Raw genomic sequence first — 22740 nt, forward strand, 5'->3', positions numbered from 1 at the left:
CTGAAATTTTATAAAGAATATCTCTTTGGATTTGAGACTTTAGTCTTTGCAACTTTACAGATCTTCTTTATGCACCAAGAGCTTGTAACACTCCAAAGAGAAAGGAAAAATTGAAATCGCATCATATGACCCCTTTAATGGTATGCGACAGTTCCCAAAAATAAAAAGTCCATCATTCTTTTACTCACCCTCAAGTCGTTTCAAACCTGTATGACTTTCATTCTTCAATGGAACACAAAAGAAAATTGTCTGAATGTTTTTTGAAGTCACATGATGTCTAGTGTTATTTTGAACCCTACTGACATTGTACTGTCAACTGTATGGAAAAAAAATTGCAATTTTTCTTCAAAATACCTTTTTTTGTGTGTTCCAAGATGAAAGAAAGGTAATAGGTTTGGAACGATGTGAGGATGAGTAAATGTTGACATAATGTAAATTTTTTTGAGTAAACGTCAGTAATCTGAAAGCATATCTATACACTCATGCTCATTGTGGATTGATGACCGTGTTTATTTTCCACATGAAAAAATGAGCACAGAGTTTAAAAATGATGAATTATGTATGCTGCTTGGCTGTGGTGTGAGTTTGTCCCCGTTGTGGTAATAAACGCTTGGGGAATTATATCATGATGAGTTTGCGTAATGTCATACATGTCGTAATGTTCTGATGTTATGATGCACTTATATCACTCATTGTGTTCCTTGCACAAACCTATCATATGTCTTTAGGCGATCTAGAAAATAATCCACACATTGATGATAAATTTATGCAATGTTGCATCCTTTTTGAAGCTGGAAACTTCAGTCCCCATTCTTTGTAAATGTCTGAAAAAGACTAAGCATTGCAGTATTTGAAAATTTCTCCTTTTGGGAACTTGCTTAAAATCAACAAGAACACTTTTCTGTTTAACTCTCACAGTATGTGAGAAGTCAAGGAGAGATAAGTATAAAAGTTATCACTACATTTTCATTTTTCTCTGTAATCAGTGATTGACCTCTTTGCCAATAATCACTTTGAAGGCCACAGGAGCCACAGGGTATTATGTCACACAGACCCTCAGGAGGATTGGCAGTGAATGAAGGTCTTTGTCAGACACTAGTTTTAAAATCACTCTTCCCCACGTCTACTGTAGATGGGGAAATTATTTCCTCTGCTGACTTTAGCTTCCTATATTGAAATAACCTAAGGGCAAAAGGAGGCCAAGATGGAGACTATCTAGTCAGCAAAAGGAACTCTACATGAAAAGGAACTTTGTGAGTTTCATGCATAACAACAAAAGATCACAGGCTTTCATCACATACTGCATTATTGCATGTCATAGTTTAATGCTAGTTTATTGTTAGAAACTAGTTTCGTTATAAGCTTGAATGCTTCATGAAATATAAAGAATAGGCTTATTTCCTCATCTCATTTCAGTTTTTGTTGAGGTTGTTCTGCCCTGCTCGCAAAACTGGTCACGAAGAAGATCCTCTCAATCTCAAATGAAACTCCTGCTCTTATGAGTAATCAGACACAGATCTATAATAAGCCCATATCAAGTGTAAAAGTATCTCTTTTTTTTCTAATCTAAACATGGGTTCGATAAACAGTAGTTTGAACATTTGTGGAATAAACCATTCTGTACCAAATAAGAATGTACAAAATGATTAACAAGCTTTTTAACAAAAACATGCCCATGAGACACCTTTAAAAATATTGTACATATGTACATTTTACAATTTGTAACATTAGTATACATTAAATGTAGTACAAAGTAATTACCATGATGTATAATTGTTAAAAATGAAAATATTGAGAATATTGTTTTCATTAATATAATTAGAATTATTATTGTCATAAAAATAATGCCAAAGAAAATGTATTCTAAAAATAGGCTTCATTCTTTTTTTTTACTTTTCATGGGATTTTGGGATGAAATAAGTCTTCTCGACAAAGTTTGTGACTTTTACCTAATTTTATCTTAGATCATATGTATAATATTTTTCTTTTGAGTGTCCTCTCTTCACGTGGATTTGATAAGATTTCTTTAATAAAATCATATTGCAGTGTTCCAGGGATCTATCAAAGCTCTGCATTGTGAATGTGAATGTGTGGGCCACTGCCAAACCGTTCTCAGAGATAGCAGTCCACACCCAAGTCCTTTCCCACAATTCTCCCCTTACTCACACCCGACTTGGCCAAACAGAGATATGCCAGAGCCATCAGCTCTCCTCACCCGCTGCATTCATATCTTTTGCTTCTCATACAGTGGCAATGCAGCAAGTATGATTTCCATATCATACTATATCATCTCATCTGTTCAGTTCATAATTTCCAACCTGAATTTGCTTACAAAAAGAGTGGCCTTGGGTGGAAGAGTTTGCAGAGGTTACGTGTAATTGGTAATGAAGACGCAAGAAAAAACAATACAGTGATAAGTCTATGGCTTTATCAGACAGCTTTGTATATCTTATCACAGCGGGGTGTATCTTTTAGTACATGCTGAGTGATCTTCTGTCTGCTTGTGCGCATAGTATCACATGCATTTAAAAACATTGTGACCGTCACACGTGTTTGACAAAAAATCCACCCAGAGAGCGGATAACATTGTATAATATCCCTGACTGTATGTCCAGTCCTCTCAGGACATTGTGAACCTTCTGTCAAACATAGTTGAACTTGGCCACAGCACTTTGGCAGGAAAGTTACCATTTTGCAGGGTGAAATAAGACCTAGGCCTAATGTTAGTCGCTTGCCAGTTTGGTCAGTAAGCCAAGAACTTGTTTGCTAACTGGTCCAGCGTGTTTGTGCTAGAACAATACCTTAAATTGTTGTGAAGAATGGCGAAAGAAAATGTTTCTATAGGTTAAAGTGAGCAGCGTGTCAAAACAACGAAGCAGTACACATGCACCACAAGCACTCAGGGTTGTTTGTGGTAATGATCTTACGGTGCTATATCCTCTGTATTTTCATCTAGAGCCAAATGCGCTTCATTCAAGCCCATTCCGTTCTGTTGCTTCTCTAAGAAGCAACTAAAGCATCTAAAGATGTAAAGTGCTACAAGAGCTACAGATGCTGTGGTTATTTTAACAACAGCAGCAGAAACACAGTGAGCAGAAAAATAGATTAATACAATTATTTTTATCTGTCATACATGTATGACTCTTGACTGTTTAAATAAACCAGGTTTGTGACAAGACATTTTTTTCATCGCCATTTAGCATTGTAATGAGCATTTAATAATAAACAATGTTATCACTGGGAGAATTATTGGTAGATGGCAAGGAAATGCAAAAGATTGAGACACTTCTATTTTTGCTCCCAAATAATATATTTTTTTTATAATTTTAAAATGTTAAATGTTTAAAATGTCTTTGGAAGCAGTAATGACAGTGGGCGGGTTTTTTTTGCATTTCATCTAAGCATCCTCTTGATTGAGCACCTACTTAATTAAAGGCACAATATGTAAGATTTTTTTATTCAAATATCCAAAAACCACTAGAACAGTGTTATATATTTTGCTGACTTGTGTACTTACATTATCCCAAATGTTTCGAAGAATGTTTAAATCCAGAGAAATAAGCAATTTTAACTAGTGACACGGACCGTTTCCATAGTGTCATTGTGTCGCCTGCCAATGACGTCATAACCCCTCGATTTCCGGTTTTGTTTTGTAGAAAACATGGAAACACTAAAGACGCTTTAATATGTTGTGCGTTTTAATAGATCGGTGACGACCGCACAGTGTAGCATTATAACAGAACGCTGCTTTTTTTCCCCCACATACGCACGACCGGAAGGAGCGGAAGCGGTCGACTGTGGCATAATAAAAGCTCCGCTGCTTTCGAGCCGTGTGTCGCACTCGTTCAGCGGCCTAGTTTCACTTTGATGGCTTCCAGCCTCACCCTGCTTCATTCTACTACGTTAATAAAAAAATTACATACTGTGCCTTTAAGTGAATGATGTACATTCTACTTTGAATAGATGGCAAGGAAAGAAAGCTTTGAAATTACTGGTTAACTTTGAGGCATGCTCACGATGAAAGCATTTTAATTATTATGTACATTGTTTGTTTTTAGTAAATACTTAAAGGGGTCCTATTATGCTCTTTTACAAAGTCTTGATTTTGTTTTGGGGGCGTACTAGATTTGTAATGATATTCCAATGAGCCACTTTGTGATATCACAAAGCCCGGAAACCAAACGCTGTAGAAAAATATCTAAAAAACGAAATATCTCCCTTTGGAGTGGACTTTGAGATTTGTAACTTTCTAGATCTTTTTAATGCCCAAACATACACACTACACACTGACTAAAATTAAAAAAGTGAAAAAGCATAATAGGACCCCTTTAAGCAAAATATAAAAATGGTCCAGACTTAAAGAGGAAAACCCTGAACTCCCATACAGTATCTTTTCTGTCACATGGCCTTCTGCCGTACATATTTTTACATTTAGATACCATACTGCTCTATAGTGAGCAGTAAGTCTTTTAGCTGACGCTTTTATCCAAAGTGACTTATAGTACACTTATTACAGAGACAGTCTTTCTGGGGCAGTCTGGGGTTAAGTGCTTTGATCAAGGGTACACTTAGTAATAGTTCATGGCTCTGATTACCAGGCCTGTGCTTTAATCACTTTGCCACACACTGTCCACAAACAGAGCTCTTCATTTGCAGCCTTGTGTTCAGCAAGAGGGATTAAACTCTTAGCGTAACATATGGCCTCTGCTGGCTAAGCCTATGCTAATCAGAGCTTAGATGGGTCTTGCCTTTGCATAGTCACCTGTTAGAAGAGTTCTTTCTTTCATTAATGGCTACAGTCAGGCACATTTTTCTTTGGGGGATAGTAATGAAGATATCTTTGCTATTGTCAGCTGTATCTGTGACCTGTGGTTAGCCCCCAGCTAGTGTTTTCTGAAGAGCGGGTATTGTTAATCGTGTCGAGCACATTCAGTGACCCTAGTCCTATCCCCTTCACTCCGCACTGCTATCGGATTTCCCAGAAGAGCAGGCCTCCCAGGAAGTATGTAGCCTGTACACTGCAGCTTTGTACTGCTGTCTTTGGTATTGGCAGTGTTGGACATATCAACACATGATACAGTGTTGGTCTGTATCAGTGATTGGGGTACTTGTAATAATTTTGAGTTAGCTTTTTTTAAACAGGTCAATGTAAAGATTATAATAACTAATCGTGATTAATCTCATAAATAGTGTATCATGTTTACTGTTTTGGTTATATTAATTTTAAAGAAATAATATATTATTATTATTATTATTATACTTGAGCATTATTGATGGCACTGTGGAGATGCATAAGACAAAACATTGGGTTATATCAACTCTAATATAATATATAAATGATTATATTATGTAAATATGTAATTGTATATAATTAATAATAACAACAGCAGCAGCAGCATTCATTGTTATTATTATTATTATTATCATTGTTGTTTGTTTGTTTTAGTGTGTCATGTTTAGTGGTTTTATTTAATTATATATAATGATATTAATTATAAACAAATATTGAATATATTGTTATTGTTGTTGTTGTTATTATTATTATTATTATTATTATTATTATATTTGAACTTTATTGATAGGGCTGTGAGGATGCATAAGACAAAACATTGGCCTAAATCAGCTGTATATATATATGTTGTTAATAATAATAATAAGCAGTAGTAGTTTATTATTTATTATTATTGTTATTATTATTATTAATAATAATATTATTGGTGTTTGTTTTACCGAAGCATGTTTTGTTTTTGATGATGAAGGGGTACTTACAGCTTTATTGATGGGACATGAGACAAAAGACTGGACTGTACAGTATAAACAAAACTATATTATATCATAATTTTAATATAATTTTATAATAAACTTGAACAAACTTCCTTCCATATTTGTTTTCATACTTTGCCAGTTCCTGTATGTTTAGTTTGACTCATCCATAAATCAATATGTGCATGTGTACAGCAGGTAGATGTTTGGTTTCTTATCTGTTTGTATAATTTCAGCCATATATTACAGACTGGTTTGCTAAAGAAGGAAGTACACAGATGACAGGTCAGTATAGTTACTTCTACTTTTCTGTTTGACGTACTGAGTCCTCTTTAAAATGGTAAACAAGTTATTTCTCTCGTTTAATAGATTTCTTTGTAGATTTTATTTAGCAAGTGTTGCTCAGAATATTGTGGAAGCTTAAATGTTTCAGGAAGCAGGTGACTTGTTCATGTATCGATTGGGGTGGGTGGCTTTACTTTGGAAGTTAAGTTATGATTTTCTCATGCACATATGTAACGTGAAATAATTTATTCTGAATTTGTTTTTGGTGTGTGGTGAAGGTTTGATTTGAACCTTTTGCAGTGAAGGAAGGGAATTAGGATTGTTGCAGACTTTAATTGGCTTTGTACAAAATTCTTAGCTGTAGTTTACGTTTGAAAGATACATCTTATTATGATTGACAAGAAATTGATATGTATTTGATATCTTGAAATGTTCTCGTTATTTATATATTTTGCTTTGTGTGTGTAAGATACACCAGTGCATCAGCTTTTATCATAATTTCCTTCCTTGTTTATTGTCTCTTTATAGGAATCAAAGAATGAGCTGCGTCCACGTCTCTGTCACATGAAGAAGGGTGCCACCGGATATGGCTTTAACCTGCACACAGAGAAGTCAAAACCTGGCCAGTACATCAGGGCGGTGGATGAGGACTCCCCAGCAGAGAAATCTGGACTTCGGCCCCAAGATAAAATAGTGCAGGTATAATACACCATATTTAATCAGTGGTTTAAACAACTTTGTGTGTGTACTTCAGGAATGTATGGTAATAAGCTTTTGTGTTGATGTTCAGATAGTGCCTCTCTCTTTCTCTCTGTCTCTTTCTGTATATATCACTGTAATTCAAGGCCTCTCCGTGAAAATGTCAGTATGATTTTGATTTGAAAGAAATTAACAATTGTATTTCTGTCATGACAACTCTCGGAGGGATTGGCATGGTAATGTACATGACAATGTTAATGTATTTCGTCTTGGCGGTATAGATCTGCTACTCTGCTGCTGCGGCAGATTAAGTACCGAGATTTGCTACTGCAAATACATCCACAACATGCTGCTGTGAGCATGTAAGAAATATTGCTGCTGCAGATATAACATACATAAAATAAGCCCCATATAGCATACATGAATCACCTCGTAGCAGATCTATACAGGTGGAGCTGGGGAAGGTGGAGGGTTTCTGAAGCAAGCTGCAACTGCTACGGCAAGCACTAGTCATATATTTGAATGTTGAGCAGCGAGCTCATTGGCTACCGATACAGGAGAGAACCAATCAGCTGTGCCATGTGATAATGATGTCATTAGGTCAGATTGAGTTAGACCTATCGTACTGCGCCATCTAGACTTTCATGCCAGAACTCTGTATTTAGCAAGAATGTATTAAATTGATCAAAAGTTAAAGTTTAAATACATTTTAAATAAATGCTGTTATTTTGAACTTTCTATTCATCAAAGAATCCAGGAAAAAAATGTTTTATCATGGTTACCCGCAAAATCAAGTAGAACAACGGTTTTCAACATTGCTAATAATGAGAAATGTCAAAGAACTGAAAATTGAGCTTTCCAATCGCCCATAAATTTTATTTTAAATTTGAAAACTACTATTTTAAATTGTAAAAATATTTTACAGTATTGCTGCTTTAACAGTATTTTGGATCAAATAAATGCAGCCATGATGAACATAAGACACTTCTTTCAAAAACAAAAAAATCTTACTGACCCAAACATTTCAACAGTTGGGTACATTTATATTATAAATTACTTTTGGCCATTTTGACTTCCCTTGACAGCCCATTCAGTTGATTGTAAAAAATTTTTGCTTTCAGGTTTTTTTTTTTTTCAGTGAATTCCACATAAATACTGTGTAACATAATTTTTTTTATTAATTTCTGCAATTGTTTTGTACATCTCGGTTTCTATAATTGTTTTATTGTTTTATCTATTATTGTTATACATTGTATTATGTATATAGTAACATTATATCAGCCAGAAGCCATCCTGCTTTCTAGATACTGCCATTGGCATCATTCATTAAAAAACACTGTAAGTAATAATTTCAATTAAAATTCTCCCACCTTATAAAGTATTTCATTAGCCTAACCATAGGCTGTTTATGGCTGACATCAGAAAAAAAAAAAGATTAATTTTCGAGCCAGAGTGCTATTTTAAACATTTTATACTTGCACAGAGAGCGCTAACTGTAAATGCCTGAGCGGTTTGGACTGTGTTTCCAGAGCATTAATCTCATTATCTGTCAGTGAAGGAGTGGCCAATGTAATTACTGTCTCTTTGGGAGTGCTGGGATTACTGAATGCCTGAGGAGAGCTCAGAGCCACATATCTTTATCAAACCACTGATATAAGACCAGGCTCAATCCACTTACTATGCCTATGTGATAGAGGTCCCAAAGACCCCAAAGAAAGTTCAGGGTGATAGGGAGAAAAAGGCCCTGTTTATGTAATTTATATGTATAAAAAATCTATGTATTTATCATTGTCCCATTTTAAATGCATGTTAATTCCTGGTGTAAAAGAGGTAGCAGCTAGTTCCTAATGATGTCATTAAAACTGTATCTGAGATGCGTCACTCTTTTCCAATCAAGTGTTGTGTTATGTTGATATAGATATCATTATGTCAGTCATCATCAATTTGAGTGACTATCGGGGAATCACTCTTGGATTTAAATAAGGTTGTCACTCCCAAAGCCTGTGTAGTGTGTGTACGTGACTTCAGTAAAAGTATGTAAATGTTCTGAGGGTCATGGTGAAATGGTTTTGGCTGACTTGTAACTCGGTCTGTGGTTATGTGTTTTTCACAGTTTTAATTTCACACATTTAAAAAAAATCATGCCCTTTCACTGTGTGAAGACTGGTTGTGTGACTGGTTGACGTAGTTCACCCGGAGCACAAATCCGGGTCTCTTTGGCCTGACTGAGAAGATTTTTCATTTTAAAGCTTCGTCTCATTTCCTTCAGAATGCCACTGAACGCTTTTCTTTGAACGCTGACTTCATGCAGCGGCCGTGCTTGAAAGCTCGGAGTGTTTTCACACTCTCAGTATCCCTGTTCTTTGTTTCACTCCCATTTCCCGTGTCTCATCTCAGATTCCAGAGAGCTGAGACATTTAAATGTCAGGCATCGTGTGGAGTCACATGGCTTTACCTGAACATGACGATAAAAACATGCTATGCTATGCCTGTTCACAAACCCTAGTGTGTCTCATGCTCACTCAGATGAATTCTCCTTTTTGCTTCCCTGTTCTGTGAGTGTGGCCTCTTGTTATGTGTGTGAGTGTGTGTGTGTGTGTGTGTCTCTAATAGGGCTGTGTTTAAAGGACACATAAGTGGGCTGTTGTTTGTCCGCTGTTTTTTAATTGCCTGCAGAACGGGAGAGTGGGGTCGGCATTCCTAAGAGCCCACTCCTGCCCTGAATCTCCCACGCAGATTCTTTAGCCTCTGGCATTATGGGATAGTCCAACAGAACCTCAGTCTTTTCCCAGGTGTCTCCTCTCTGGGAACAAGTCATGGTCACGGGATTAGACTTTCTATTGACCCATAAGTACTTCAAATGAACAGAGCGTCAGAGAAAGGAGATTTGCTTTGTCTGGCTGGTATATATTATAGTATGTATAGACAAAAACTCACTTGTTACACGTTTGCATTGCCAAAATTTTAGTCTAGCTGCATTGGTGTGAATAGTGCAAATTAAAGGATTAGTTCACTTTCAAATAAAAAATTCCTGATAATTTACTCACCCCCATGTTATCCAAGATGTTTACATCTTTCTTTCTTCAGTCGAAAAGAAATTAAGGTTTTTGATGAAAACGTTCCAGGATTATTCTCTTTATAGTGGACTACACGATCCCAGACGAGGAATAAGGGTCTTATCTAGCAAAACGATCGATCATTTTCTAAAAAAAAAAAATGATATGCTTTATAAACAAAAATATGCGCCTTGCACTGCTCTGCGCGTCCATGATTTCACGTAATATGTAATTACGTTGAAAAGGTCACGCTTGATGTAGGCGGAAGTTAGGTTTCAAAAGATTTAAACATCCAGGATACGCACACGAAGTGACCATGTTAAACGATAAACTGACACAAGACATTTGAATATGTGTCATTGAACATACAACAACTTTTGAACGGTCCTCATTCTCCACATTTGTAAATGCTGACTGAGTCGGTACTTCCGCCTCAACGTAATTACGTATTATGTGAAGTCATGGACGTGCATCGCAGTGCAGAGCAAGGCACGCATTTTTGTTTATAAAGCATATACTTTTTTTTTTAGAAAATGACCGATCGTTTCGCTAGATAAGACCCTTACTCCTCGTCTGGGATCGTGGATGACATGGGGGTGAGTAAATTATCAGGAAATTTTAATTTGAAAGTGAAAGTGAACTAATCCTTTAAGTAATATTGAAGTAAAGAAACAATAGTGCAAATATATTAGAATAGTAATATTTACAAGTAAAATCATAATTTGTATTTTAATAGTTTTTAAATGTAGTTTGACTTTTTTAATTTAAATTTAATTATATTTTTACATTTAAATTACATTATATTAAAATTGTTACATTAAAATTACATTACTTTAAAACAATAAATTAAATGACTACAAATTGAACAAATGAGAATAACATACAATAATTATTTGTAATTTAATTTTATGTATGTATTTATATGTTTACATTTAAATTGAATTATGTTTAAATTATATTACATTAAAATTAAATTACCTTAAAGCAGGAACATTTAATTTAGTAAAAAAGTTATTACTAATCAACAAATTTTTAAGAGAATGTTATATTAGGTAATTAATATTCATTTTTTTATTTTTGTTTAATGTTTTTACATTGATATTAAATTACCGTAAAGCAATTAATTAAATTGAATAGGAAATTACTAATTAACAGACTTAAAAAGTAAAAACGCACAATAATTAAGTAATTTTGAAGTATAACATCTATTCTATGCATTATCTTTCACAGATTATCTTACTTCTGTAATAAGTAAAATTATTAAAAAATAAAGATCACTACAGAACCACAGATGCTGACCACTTCATCCACATGCTTTGAATGATCCAGGGAAACAATTGTTCATTTAATATCCAGATATATCAGAATGAATGGAGACTTCCTGCATTCCTGCCATGTTCCCACAACTCTTCCTTATCATATTTTAAGTCTCTATCTTTGCTTCAAAATCTATGAATTATTGTCTGTTGTTTCTGCAGGTGAATGGCATTGCTGTGCACACAATGCAGCATTCAGAAGTGGTGGCAGCCATCAAGACAGGAGGAGATGAGACCAGACTGCTGGTGGTGGATCCTGAGACAGACGACTTCTTCAGCAGCTGTGGTGTCCTTCCGACTGAGAAACATCTCACAGGTACCAGCGTAACAAATTAACCAGCTATTGCGTGTTTTTTTCATGTGCAAAGTGGAGTTTCTGTCCATCTCACCCTTGACCTTAAGTGTGGTTTTGCTGATCAAGAACAACTTTGTTCACTTTGTCAAACATTTCAGATGATGTTACGCACACACACTCACATAGTAACAGACTGCTGGTTAAACATCAACTCAAGGCCTGCGGTGGCACTGTCTATGGTACATGAGAGAATTAGCCAAAGTCAACAGCGCACTGCCAGCATGTCGTCATGGCGATCAGGACCATGGCAGAAGTATGAGAAATAGGGGAAATCAGTCACCCCCACCCTAAATGTGCCAGACAGGCAAACGACTCATGTTTGTGTTCCAGCCACCCCACTATGACACGAAGTAGCATAACATGATATATAACATATAGGTCACTTCATTGGAGGCTTTTTGAGGGTAATAGAGCAACAGGTGAAATAAGAAAAAGTTAAAAAATAAATGATGAGCTTGCCACTGGGCTGTTGGACTTTTTCCATTTCTCACTGAAAGAATGTTGACAGCTGCACCCACACACATCTTTTATTCATTATTTCAACCACAACAGCCATGTTTCCCAATTCTCATTCAATTCTATAAAGGCTTTTTGCCCGTTTCCTGTTTTTTTCTTGGAAGGAAACTCACTGTTCAACCATTGTACTGTGACTCTACTGTGCCAATGGCATTTTAGTTAATAATAGTGATGGGCAGTAATCATGAATCTGCAACCCCCCCCATTTGCATTTGAACTGAGACCAATATATCTGATCATAAGTCTTTAAAATGCATCTGCAGAAATCTAATGAATTGATCTTTTCCCGTCCCTGTTTGTTCTCAGGTCCTCTTCCAGAGCCTGTTTCCAGCCATGATTCAGAAGATCATGTGAGTAACATCTATGTTGCTCATTGTTCAAAAGACTAAGGCTGATGATGATACACGGGGCAACTTTTTGAGCAATGTTGCTGTCAACAGGTAACCAGGTCCCAAGACACAGGGCCCACGACTGATCTAAAGTATCCAGATAGAAATGTGTTACTCATTCTCAAAGGGAAAGTGGCCAAGCAACATTGCTCAAAAAAGTTGCCCTGTGTATCATCAGCCTAAATGTATTCAGACTTAAGTGGACCACATATCTTCATTTGTGTCAAGCAAACATGCGTGTGACCCATTACACATCTCGAAAAGTGGGCGTGTGATGTGCTTTGTTTAGTTGCACATGCTAAATTTACCTGATCACATTTGATTGGCTGATAAAGTGTAGTAGTGTCGGAGCATCAGTGATGGGATTAGACAGGCAGCATTAGGACGAGGGTAAATCTGTGGAGTCTGATAACCAGATTTCAGGCCACTTTTAATGCAGTGTCCTGGTTCCTCTCCAGCAGCTCTTCTCTGTCAGTTTTCCCACTGCTAGATTAGACTAGCTGAGAGAATGATAACCTGGAGCAGATAATCGCCGCTTCCTCTGACTTAATGGAAGCTCTGCATGTCCAGTTCTTGCTCTTTTTCTTCACACAACACAAACATCTGTAGCTTTATCAAATTCTAAACCTGGTACCGCTGGCGTTTCTCAGATACTCTTTCGCCCTCAGATGTTTGCCTGGCTCTGATGAAGGATTCCTGGCTCTTGCTCAGACATCACAGAGAGTTTGAGTACTGTGAATCCATTATTACTTTTGAGATTTGTGGATCATGTGGTTTACATTAGTTGTTCTAGAATGGAAGCCATAAAGCGATTTAAAAATATTTTTGGATTTAAAACATTTCTAAAACATACTTGATATACATATATACATTTGAAAATATCTATATTAATTGTATTCATCAATGCAACATTAAATTGATCAAAAGTGACAGTAAAGATTTACTTTCTAACTTTCTATTCACCAAAGAATGCTGAAAAAAAGTATACATTTCCACAAAAATGTTAAGCAGCACAACTTTCTGACTGGAAGACCTCAGGCAGTTCGGGTCGGCAGCAACACATCCAGCATCATCACACTGAACACTGGGGCCCCCCAAGGATGTGTAAGAATTGACAATAAAGCAGACTTGACTTGACTTGAACTGTTTTCAACATTGATAATAAGAAATAATAAGCACCAAATCAGCATATTAAAAGGATTTCTTAAGGATCATGTGACACTGAAGGCTGGAGTAGTGGCTGCAGATAATTCAGCTTTGCCTTCACAGGAATAAATTGCATTTTAAATTAATTTTAATTTATAATCATATTTCACAATATTACTGTTTCTATTGTATTTTTAATCAAATAAATGGAGACTTGGTGAGCATGAGAGCCTTATTAAAAAATCATACTGACTGAAAATCTTACCAACCCCAAACTTTTGAACAGTAGTGTCATGATACTCATTCCTATGGGACATTCTTACCAGAAAAGCTCTTTCGCAAAGGACCGTATTTTTTCATATGCCATAACATTTTGGTTACATACAATACAAGCAAAACAAGCAAATGTTCATTTGCATCATCTAATGCATCAAAAATTCTATAGCAAATATAAATGCCTTTAGTTAGGCTCAGCACTGAAATATTTCATTGGCTAGAAATCGCCCAATCTGTTCAGTCTGTATAAAATGACTTTTAAACTTTACAAACAACTTGAACAATCACAGGAGTTTCAAAGCCCTAGACGGAGCTTGAGATTTGTTCGGTTTAGTCTATGTTGTAGAGAAATGTCTCATTTCATCTACATTACATCAGGTTCCCCATGCCTGTTGATCAAAGTTGTTTGTGATGGTATAAAAACTTGTAAAATGGTGTGGAAACCTGGTTTGAGGAGCTAGGATTTTGTAACACTTTCTTTCAGTTCATGGCTATCTTAGTGCCTTCCACCTCACTAATTATTCTTTGCAATTTGTTCAAAGAGTGAAAAAAGATTACTATAACTCTTGCTAATTTCTTAATTGCCTCCACTTACAGATGTAATGTGTAGTTTCGTCTGAACACAGGGCCTGTCCCAATACCCACACTCGCTGTCTCTTCACTTGACCATTTGTCTGCTTACATGACATGCTTCCTGTATTCAACTCAAGAGGGCGTGAAGACCACAAGTGTATGTAGAACGCTTGCTTGATTAACCGATTGGGACACACTTACAAAACAGTGTTGTCTAAGTTATTAAAGAGCTTCAGTTACACATTTTGATTTCTAGTACTTTGGACTTTAGAATAAACTTGTCCGTTCAGTAGTTCCTGTGTAACAGACAATACAATTGAATTGTGGTCCTTCTAAAATAAAAAAAGCCCTTCCAAATGTTTTAGAAAATATACATAGTCATCTCCGCACCAATAAAATGTGCAACACCTAACATTTTACTATTAAATTATATGTAACATCTAATTAATGTAGCTTACACTGTAAAGTTTTCCTCAAAATCTCAAGGTTTCAGGGAACACGAGTTCATGCACATGATGTGTAATTGGATACACTTAGCCTCAAATAATGCACCAAAGCACTATTAGAGATAGTGTGGATTTAGCTTTGGCATTTATCCTACTTGGGACAGTCTTGTGTGTGTCCATCCTGTCACATGCACTTGGCCAAGACCTCAAGTGTGGCTTTTGGGACAGGCCCCATAGTCAGACTGTGAACTGAAACCTCAGGGTCCATCTAGGGGTTTGTTTTTGGTCCTGCACTTAAAGGGAAAGTCCACACAATTTTGCCATCATTTATTCACCCCCATGTCGTTCCAAACTAACTTTCTTCTGTGGAAGACAAGATATTTTGAAGAATGTTGGTAGCATTGTTTGGCCAAAAAATACAGTGGAAGTCAGTAGAGACAGAAAGTGTCTGGTTATTCAAAATACATACTTTTGTGTTCAACAGAAGAAAGAAATGCAGACAGGTTTGGAATGACATGAGTGTGAGTAAATGATGACAGAATTTCCATTTTTTGGTGGACTACGCTTTTAATTGTTTGACGTTGTTTTTATATTAATGTCAATACTTTGTTGAAGGTGAATGGAAAAGCAACTCAGGAGGAAAAGCCTAAAGTAGCTATGAGCCTGTCGACCTCCAGCACCTCCTCCAACACCTCCACTTCTGCAGCTCCAGCCAGCACCTCAGCACCAGAGGTTTGTGTCCATGCACACAGTCTTGAGTATACATAGAATGTTCATTTTAATGCTGAAATGTTTGCAGGACAAACCAAAAGAGAAGGCTTCAAGTGATGACGCAGGACTATCTCTGAACATATCGCTGCAGCAGGCCAAGGAACGCGCTCACCAGAAACGCTCTAGCAAGAGAGCCCCGCAGATGGACTGGAGCAAAAGAAATGAGCTCTTCAGCAACCTCTGAGCCTCCTTTGTGCTTCCCATCTTCCTCTCGCCCATTTCTTTTCATCTGTTTTTCTTTACTTCCTCTACAATTGTCCGTCCCATCATGCCTCTCTGCTCCTTTGTTCTCTCTCTCAGTACACTTGTACACATTTAGAAACCCTTTCACATGTGTATTTTTAAACCAGTGTTATTTCGCCTGTGATTTCTGAATCTGTTGATTTTTAATGTTTGATCAACTTGATTTACCTCTGTATCGCTGATAAAAGATGAAATATATGATTTAACATTACTGTATAATGTACAGTCTAGAATATAATTTTTTTTAAAGAAGAACGCTTAAATGATATCTGAAACAAATCTGTATATTCTCTTGCTTTGCTTACAGTAATATTGATGGCCCTTTGAAAGCGCTGTATAGTGTCTGATGAGTTGCTTCAGGACTAGTCTTAACCATAGAGTTTTGAAGTAACTTTTAGAGCAGCAGCAATCCATTGATTTTTCTTTTTTCGTGTGTGTGTGTGTGTGTGTGTGTGGTTATGATCAGTTCATAACATGAAGTGTAGAAACTGCAGCCTAAATGTGAGCTGTTCATGGTTTGGGACCCATTAACCACTGAAATGAACGCGTTTGACTGAATTGACGCTGTTGGCTGATAAACCTTCTAATTAAAGGTTTTATTTAAAGTGCTTGTTTAGTGGATGTGCTGTGCTTTTTATACAGCACATGGTAATAGTGGGAGTGAGTGCTGGATGTTTAAGTGTACGTTTACTTTTTATTTTTATATCCACAGCAAATGCTCGCTTCACTCCATATGACTTTAGTTGGTAAATTTGTAAAGTACTGAAATGGACCTGCTTTAAATAACTGTTAAAGAACCATGTCTCTTTGTTCTACACCAAAAACGATGAACATTTAAAAAAATGGCCAGTCTGTTATGACTATATTTATACACGTGTTGCACAATATATAGCGATGCCAGAAAAGCATTGTAATACCCTGCTGTTAAAAACGATACTATTCCTTGACAGCGTTTTAATAAGAGTTGTATTTCCTGAGTTGCGTCTGTTCAAAGTATTTGGCATGTTGGATCTGTGCATTAGGTCTTAAAGTTACAGCAGCCTAATAAACCTGCTGCTCTCCATGTCACTAATGTTAATCAAACAAGAACAGAAAATTAGAAAATCACTCACTCTTGACTGAATAACTTTAGTAGCTTGCATATTTAATTCATACAGAGAAGACTATTCAGTGTTTTATTTTAACATTTGGTTATTCAATTTCTGTAGTATTTCTTACGTGAATGCTACTGTTAAATAGTCTGTACCTGAAAAAAAAATTAAAAGCAGTTTATTTAATTTTTATCTTTATATTGTATTTTTCCTGTTGTTTGTCATTTGCATTTTTGTCCTTATTTTTGATGACAAAGATAAAAAAATAACTATGCCTTTAAGTACCAAGAAGGGAAAACAACTTATACAGATAAACGTTTAGTATTCTTTTTAATTCAGTGTAAAAATTTCTTTTTTTTTTCTCAAATTCAACAGATACATTTTCACAGCCATGCGGAAACAGTTTGAAATGCTTGTAAACAAATTAACAAAATTCAACCAACAAAAGCTTCCCCCACAGTTGAACTATATACATATACGCTATCAAACCCCATATCACAGCACGCATCATCATCATCAGAAATAAAGCAAAGACCAGATACACTCTATCAAAAAAGTTACAAACCCACCACCCTCACCTCTATGTACTATGAGGGTCAATGTTAGTTCCTTATTTTTTCATCGTTATAACAAATGATTTCGGCTACTTGTATCCAAAATACTGATCTGAAGTTATAATCACCAGCTCTCCAACTTATAATTACAGACTTAATTCTTTTAATAGACCTAATGAACGAGTTATCAAATATATATATATAGCACCGTGATGTGATTACTGAGGACAGAGGGAACATCACAAAAACCCGTGTTAGTATCGAGACCAGAACAACACTGGCCTTCATAAGATTCTCACATTGCTGCATGCACTGATAATCACTCTACTGGACAACATATTTTTCTTTATATTATGTATTTCACTTCTCTATGTTTGACTCGATAACTTTACTTATGTAGAGAAAAAACATAACCGAGGATAAGGCATCAATTCTGCTGACAAGAGTGTTTACTTAAAGGTGAGGTTGTGCGTTAGGGCTTAAATTCATTTGAGGGTAGCAGCTAAATTTGCCTCAACAGTCATATTTTAATTGCAAATGATTGAGATTTTGGTCTTATTATAATAAAAAAATGTAAAACAAATTTAGTTGACAAGCATGATCATAACCAGTGTGTACCTAAATCCTGATGCTATGGGTTTGAGGAAAAAAAAAAATCTGGCATTGAAAATAATGCAACATTTGCATAAAGAATAAGCACTGAAAGAAGTATGAACATGACGATATTGATCTGGTTGCTGATGTCAAATGTAGCCATAAAGTCCCAGTATGACGTTTACAAATTAAATACACAACAGTGCCTTACATTTGGAAAACTACACATGCATACAGCACAACAGTTACTGAAGAAACCCAAAAATTACTTTAAAAATAAAAAATAAACCAATTCATAATGATTCAGTACAAACATCTGTTAAAACCCATGAAGGAAAAAGTAAATTACAAAAGAGAGAGAAGAAAAACACCACCACTTGTTAAAAAAATACATTGGATCTTTATACAACAAACCATAATTTAACATGGATCTAACTACAACACGTGGGTGACCATTTACAAAATGTAATCAGCATTTGATGAATGCAAGCAAAGTTGAACCAGAGGAAAAGAAGGAAAACAAAGACATGATCACATTTGTCAGGAGCTTCAAATATTGGAAACAAACAAAACGGCGGTATCGTAAGTAGAACTGGATGATCTTAGAAGCACTTAGCCACGACCCTTCAAATAAAGCAGAAGTCAATGAGATACGTTTCCTGAGAGTTCACCAACAACCTTACTGGTACTGAATAGAGCTTCTAATTATACTAAGATAAACCACTATGCAAATGTAAATTGGTTGATTCTATATGATGTTATAAAGGTTATTTACACTCAGAATGATCTATAACAGGGAAAGCTCAAGTCTAGCTCTTAGAAAATTGTCACAGTTTTGCAATATATTGTAAGAATATTTTGTTTTAAGTCTATAGAATGCATCTAAGTCTATATACGTATGAGCTGTATGATTTTTGTTTTCAGAGTAAGACATCATAAAACAACAGACATTATTATTGCATAACATTCTTTTCCATTTCAAGAACTCTGTCGATAACATGCTATGATACAAATATAAATGATGTGTAGACTTTTAAAGTGAAATAAGCCATGTGTCCAAGTGTGGATATTTCCATATGCATAAAATATAATGAATATGCCCTTTCAAATGGAGCATGAAAACTACCTATTGCAACCTTAGCGAGGCTGAGGAACCACATGAATCCTCAACCTGTGTATTTTAAAATCATGTTTTCTTTTAGAGGTAGTAAAAATGGTTTTATTCTGGAATGAATGCTGCGAGTAAAGGAAAATGCATGGGATGGGATTCCTCGCTGATGCACGAACAAGGAGGCTTGTAAACAAACAAGCTGGCGCTGTATTGTTCAGAGACTCGCAATACTACTAGAAAGTTTACCAGAAGAATCCTCTGCTGTGCCGTCAACATCAAAGATGACAGGAAGGTACTGTTCAGGTAGCAGTGATTGCTTACGTTTTATTCCGGCTCACAAAATACTTTGACCGCCCGTATAAAAATGGCTCTTTAGAACGAAATCAAACGCATAAACATTGGTGTAAAATGTCAAACAATATATATTTTTTTTTGCATATCACAATATTCACTGTGACTTGAGCACATCCCACTTCTATAATTATGTTTGCTAATCACATTATACAATGAAGCTGCAGGTTTTACTATCATTTTACAGGCCAATACATATATTTGTATCCCTGTAGTGCAAATTGTGAGTGTTTTCCATTAGTCTACTCTTCATACCAGTAAGGTTTGATTTCAATACCATCATCCCTCATTCCACTACTATATTTATACGTTTAAATATTTATATATGTGTGTGTTTAATATGAATGTCATACATATATGAATATACTGTCTCGATATAGATTTTTACTACTCTTACCAAATGCACACCCATCCAGAACAAATGAAACGGCACGAGAAACACACAAGGTACTGAAATCTTACCCCCCCAAAAAGTTGGGGGTTTTTTTCCCTCACCAAATGGGGAAATAAAGACAGAAAAAGCGAAGAAAACTTCAAGTACAATGAACACTGAGGAGAAAAAGTCCATCGGGCGAAAAGTCAGGACAAAAAACAGTATCCCCATTTCAAACAAAATCCCCTCTTATACACACCCTTCTCTCTCGGATCAATGACTGAGAAGTCCATTCTTCAAGCTTTTCAAACCTGAAAAGGAACAATAAAATGAAAAGAGAGAGACCTGGTGTGAGGGGGAAGTCACTGTGTCTTCTCCCAGGCCTCGTGTGCATCGCTCCGAGTGGGATTTTTCCAGTGCTGTTGGCAGTGAGGTGAGGCTCCGTGATGGCTGATGCTGCTCAGGGCTCCTGTCTGATGTAGTAACTGCCTGAGCCGTTGCTCTCCTGGTCTGAGATGCCCTGCGAGAAGGTGAACTCGTCCATCTCAGGAGTCTCTTCTTTCAACTGCAGCGAGGCCTGTGTGGTTATGATCAGTTCATAACATGAAGTGTAGAAACTGCAGCCTAAATGTGAGCTGTTCATGGTTTGGGACCCATTAACCACTGAAATGAACGCGTTTGACTGAATTGACGCTGTTGGCTGATAAACCTTCTAATTAAAGGTTTTATTTAAAGTGCTTGTTTAGTGGATGTGCTGTGCTTTTTATACAGCACATGGTAATAGTGGGAGTGAGTGCTGGATGTTTAAGTGTACGTTTACTTTTTATTTTTATATCCACAGCAAATGCTCGCTTCACTCCATATGACTTTAGTTGGTAAATTTGTAAAGTACTGAAATGGACCTGCTTTAAATAACTGTTAAAGAACCATGTCTCTTTGTTCTACACCAAAAACGATGAACATTTAAAAAAATGGCCAGTCTGTTATGACTATATTTATACACGTGTTGCACAATATATAGCGATGCCAGAAAAGCATTGTAATACCCTGCTGTTAAAAACGATACTATTCCTTGACAGCGTTTTAATAAGAGTTGTATTTCCTGAGTTGCGTCTGTTCAAAGTATTTGGCATGTTGGATCTGTGCATTAGGTCTTAAAGTTACAGCAGCCTAATAAACCTGCTGCTCTCCATGTCACTAATGTTAATCAAACAAGAACAGAAAATTAGAAAATCACTCACTCTTGACTGAATAACTTTAGTAGCTTGCATATTTAATTCATACAGAGAAGACTATTCAGTGTTTTATTTTAACATTTGGTTATTCAATTTCTGTAGTATTTCTTACGTGAATGCTACTGTTAAATAGTCTGTACCTGAAAAAAAAATTAAAAGCAGTTTATTTAATTTTTATCTTTATATTGTATTTTTCCTGTTGTTTGTCATTTGCATTTTTGTCCTTATTTTTGATGACAAAGATAAAAAAATAACTATGCCTTTAAGTACCAAGAAGGGAAAACAACTTATACAGATAAACGTTTAGTATTCTTTTTAATTCAGTGTAAAAATTTCTTTTTTTTTTCTCAAATTCAACAGATACATTTTCACAGCCATGCGGAAACAGTTTGAAATGCTTGTAAACAAATTAACAAAATTCAACCAACAAAAGCTTCCCCCACAGTTGAACTATATACATATACGCTATCAAACCCCATATCACAGCACGCATCATCATCATCAGAAATAAAGCAAAGACCAGATACACTCTATCAAAAAAGTTACAAACCCACCACCCTCACCTCTATGTACTATGAGGGTCAATGTTAGTTCCTTATTTTTTCATCGTTATAACAAATGATTTCGGCTACTTGTATCCAAAATACTGATCTGAAGTTATAATCACCAGCTCTCCAACTTATAATTACAGACTTAATTCTTTTAATAGACCTAATGAACGAGTTATCAAATATATATATATAGCACCGTGATGTGATTACTGAGGACAGAGGGAACATCACAAAAACCCGTGTTAGTATCGAGACCAGAACAACACTGGCCTTCATAAGATTCTCACATTGCTGCATGCACTGATAATCACTCTACTGGACAACATATTTTTCTTTATATTATGTATTTCACTTCTCTATGTTTGACTCGATAACTTTACTTATGTAGAGAAAAAACATAACCGAGGATAAGGCATCAATTCTGCTGACAAGAGTGTTTACTTAAAGGTGAGGTTGTGCGTTAGGGCTTAAATTCATTTGAGGGTAGCAGCTAAATTTGCCTCAACAGTCATATTTTAATTGCAAATTATTGAGATTTTGGTCTTATTATAATAAAAAAATGTAAAACAAATTTAGTTGACAAGCATGATCATAACCAGTGTGTACCTAAATCCTGATGCTATGGGTTTGAGGAAAAAAAAAAATCTGGCATTGAAAATAATGCAACATTTGCATAAAGAATAAGCACTGAAAGAAGTATGAACATGACGATATTGATCTGGTTGCTGATGTCAAATGTAGCCATAAAGTCCCAGTATGACGTTTACAAATTAAATACACAACAGTGCCTTACATTTGGAAAACTACACATGCATACAGCACAACAGTTACTGAAGAAACCCAAAAATTACTTTAAAAATAAAAAATAAACCAATTCATAATGATTCAGTACAAACATCTGTTAAAACCCATGAAGGAAAAAGTAAATTACAAAAGAGAGAGAAGAAAAACACCACCACTTGTTAAAAAAATACATTGGATCTTTATACAACAAACCATAATTTAACATGGATCTAACTACAACACGTGGGTGACCATTTACAAAA

The 22740-nt window shown here is 35.8% G+C and overlaps 1 protein-coding gene across 1 annotated transcript in view; it reads left to right on the forward strand.

Moving 5' to 3' along the window:
- Window positions 1–16907, forward strand: part of LOC107684064 (Na(+)/H(+) exchange regulatory cofactor NHE-RF1-like) — a 27181-nt gene extending 10274 nt beyond the window's left edge. Inside the window, exons 2-6 of the mRNA XM_016480213.1 lie at window positions 6577–6747; window positions 11282–11435; window positions 12297–12340; window positions 15436–15552; window positions 15620–16907. Coding sequence (XP_016335699.1) covers window positions 6577–6747; window positions 11282–11435; window positions 12297–12340; window positions 15436–15552; window positions 15620–15775 — 642 coding nt within the window. The 3' untranslated portion in view covers window positions 15776–16907. The remainder of the gene's footprint in view (window positions 1–6576; window positions 6748–11281; window positions 11436–12296; window positions 12341–15435; window positions 15553–15619) is intronic.
- The last annotated feature ends 5833 nt before the right edge of the window (window positions 16908–22740 follow it).

The sequence above is a fragment of the Sinocyclocheilus anshuiensis genome, unplaced genomic scaffold (assembly GCF_001515605.1).
Source record: "Sinocyclocheilus anshuiensis isolate Anshui unplaced genomic scaffold, SAMN03320099.WGS_v1.1 scaffold553, whole genome shotgun sequence".
NCBI lineage: Eukaryota > Metazoa > Chordata > Actinopteri > Cypriniformes > Cyprinidae > Sinocyclocheilus > Sinocyclocheilus anshuiensis.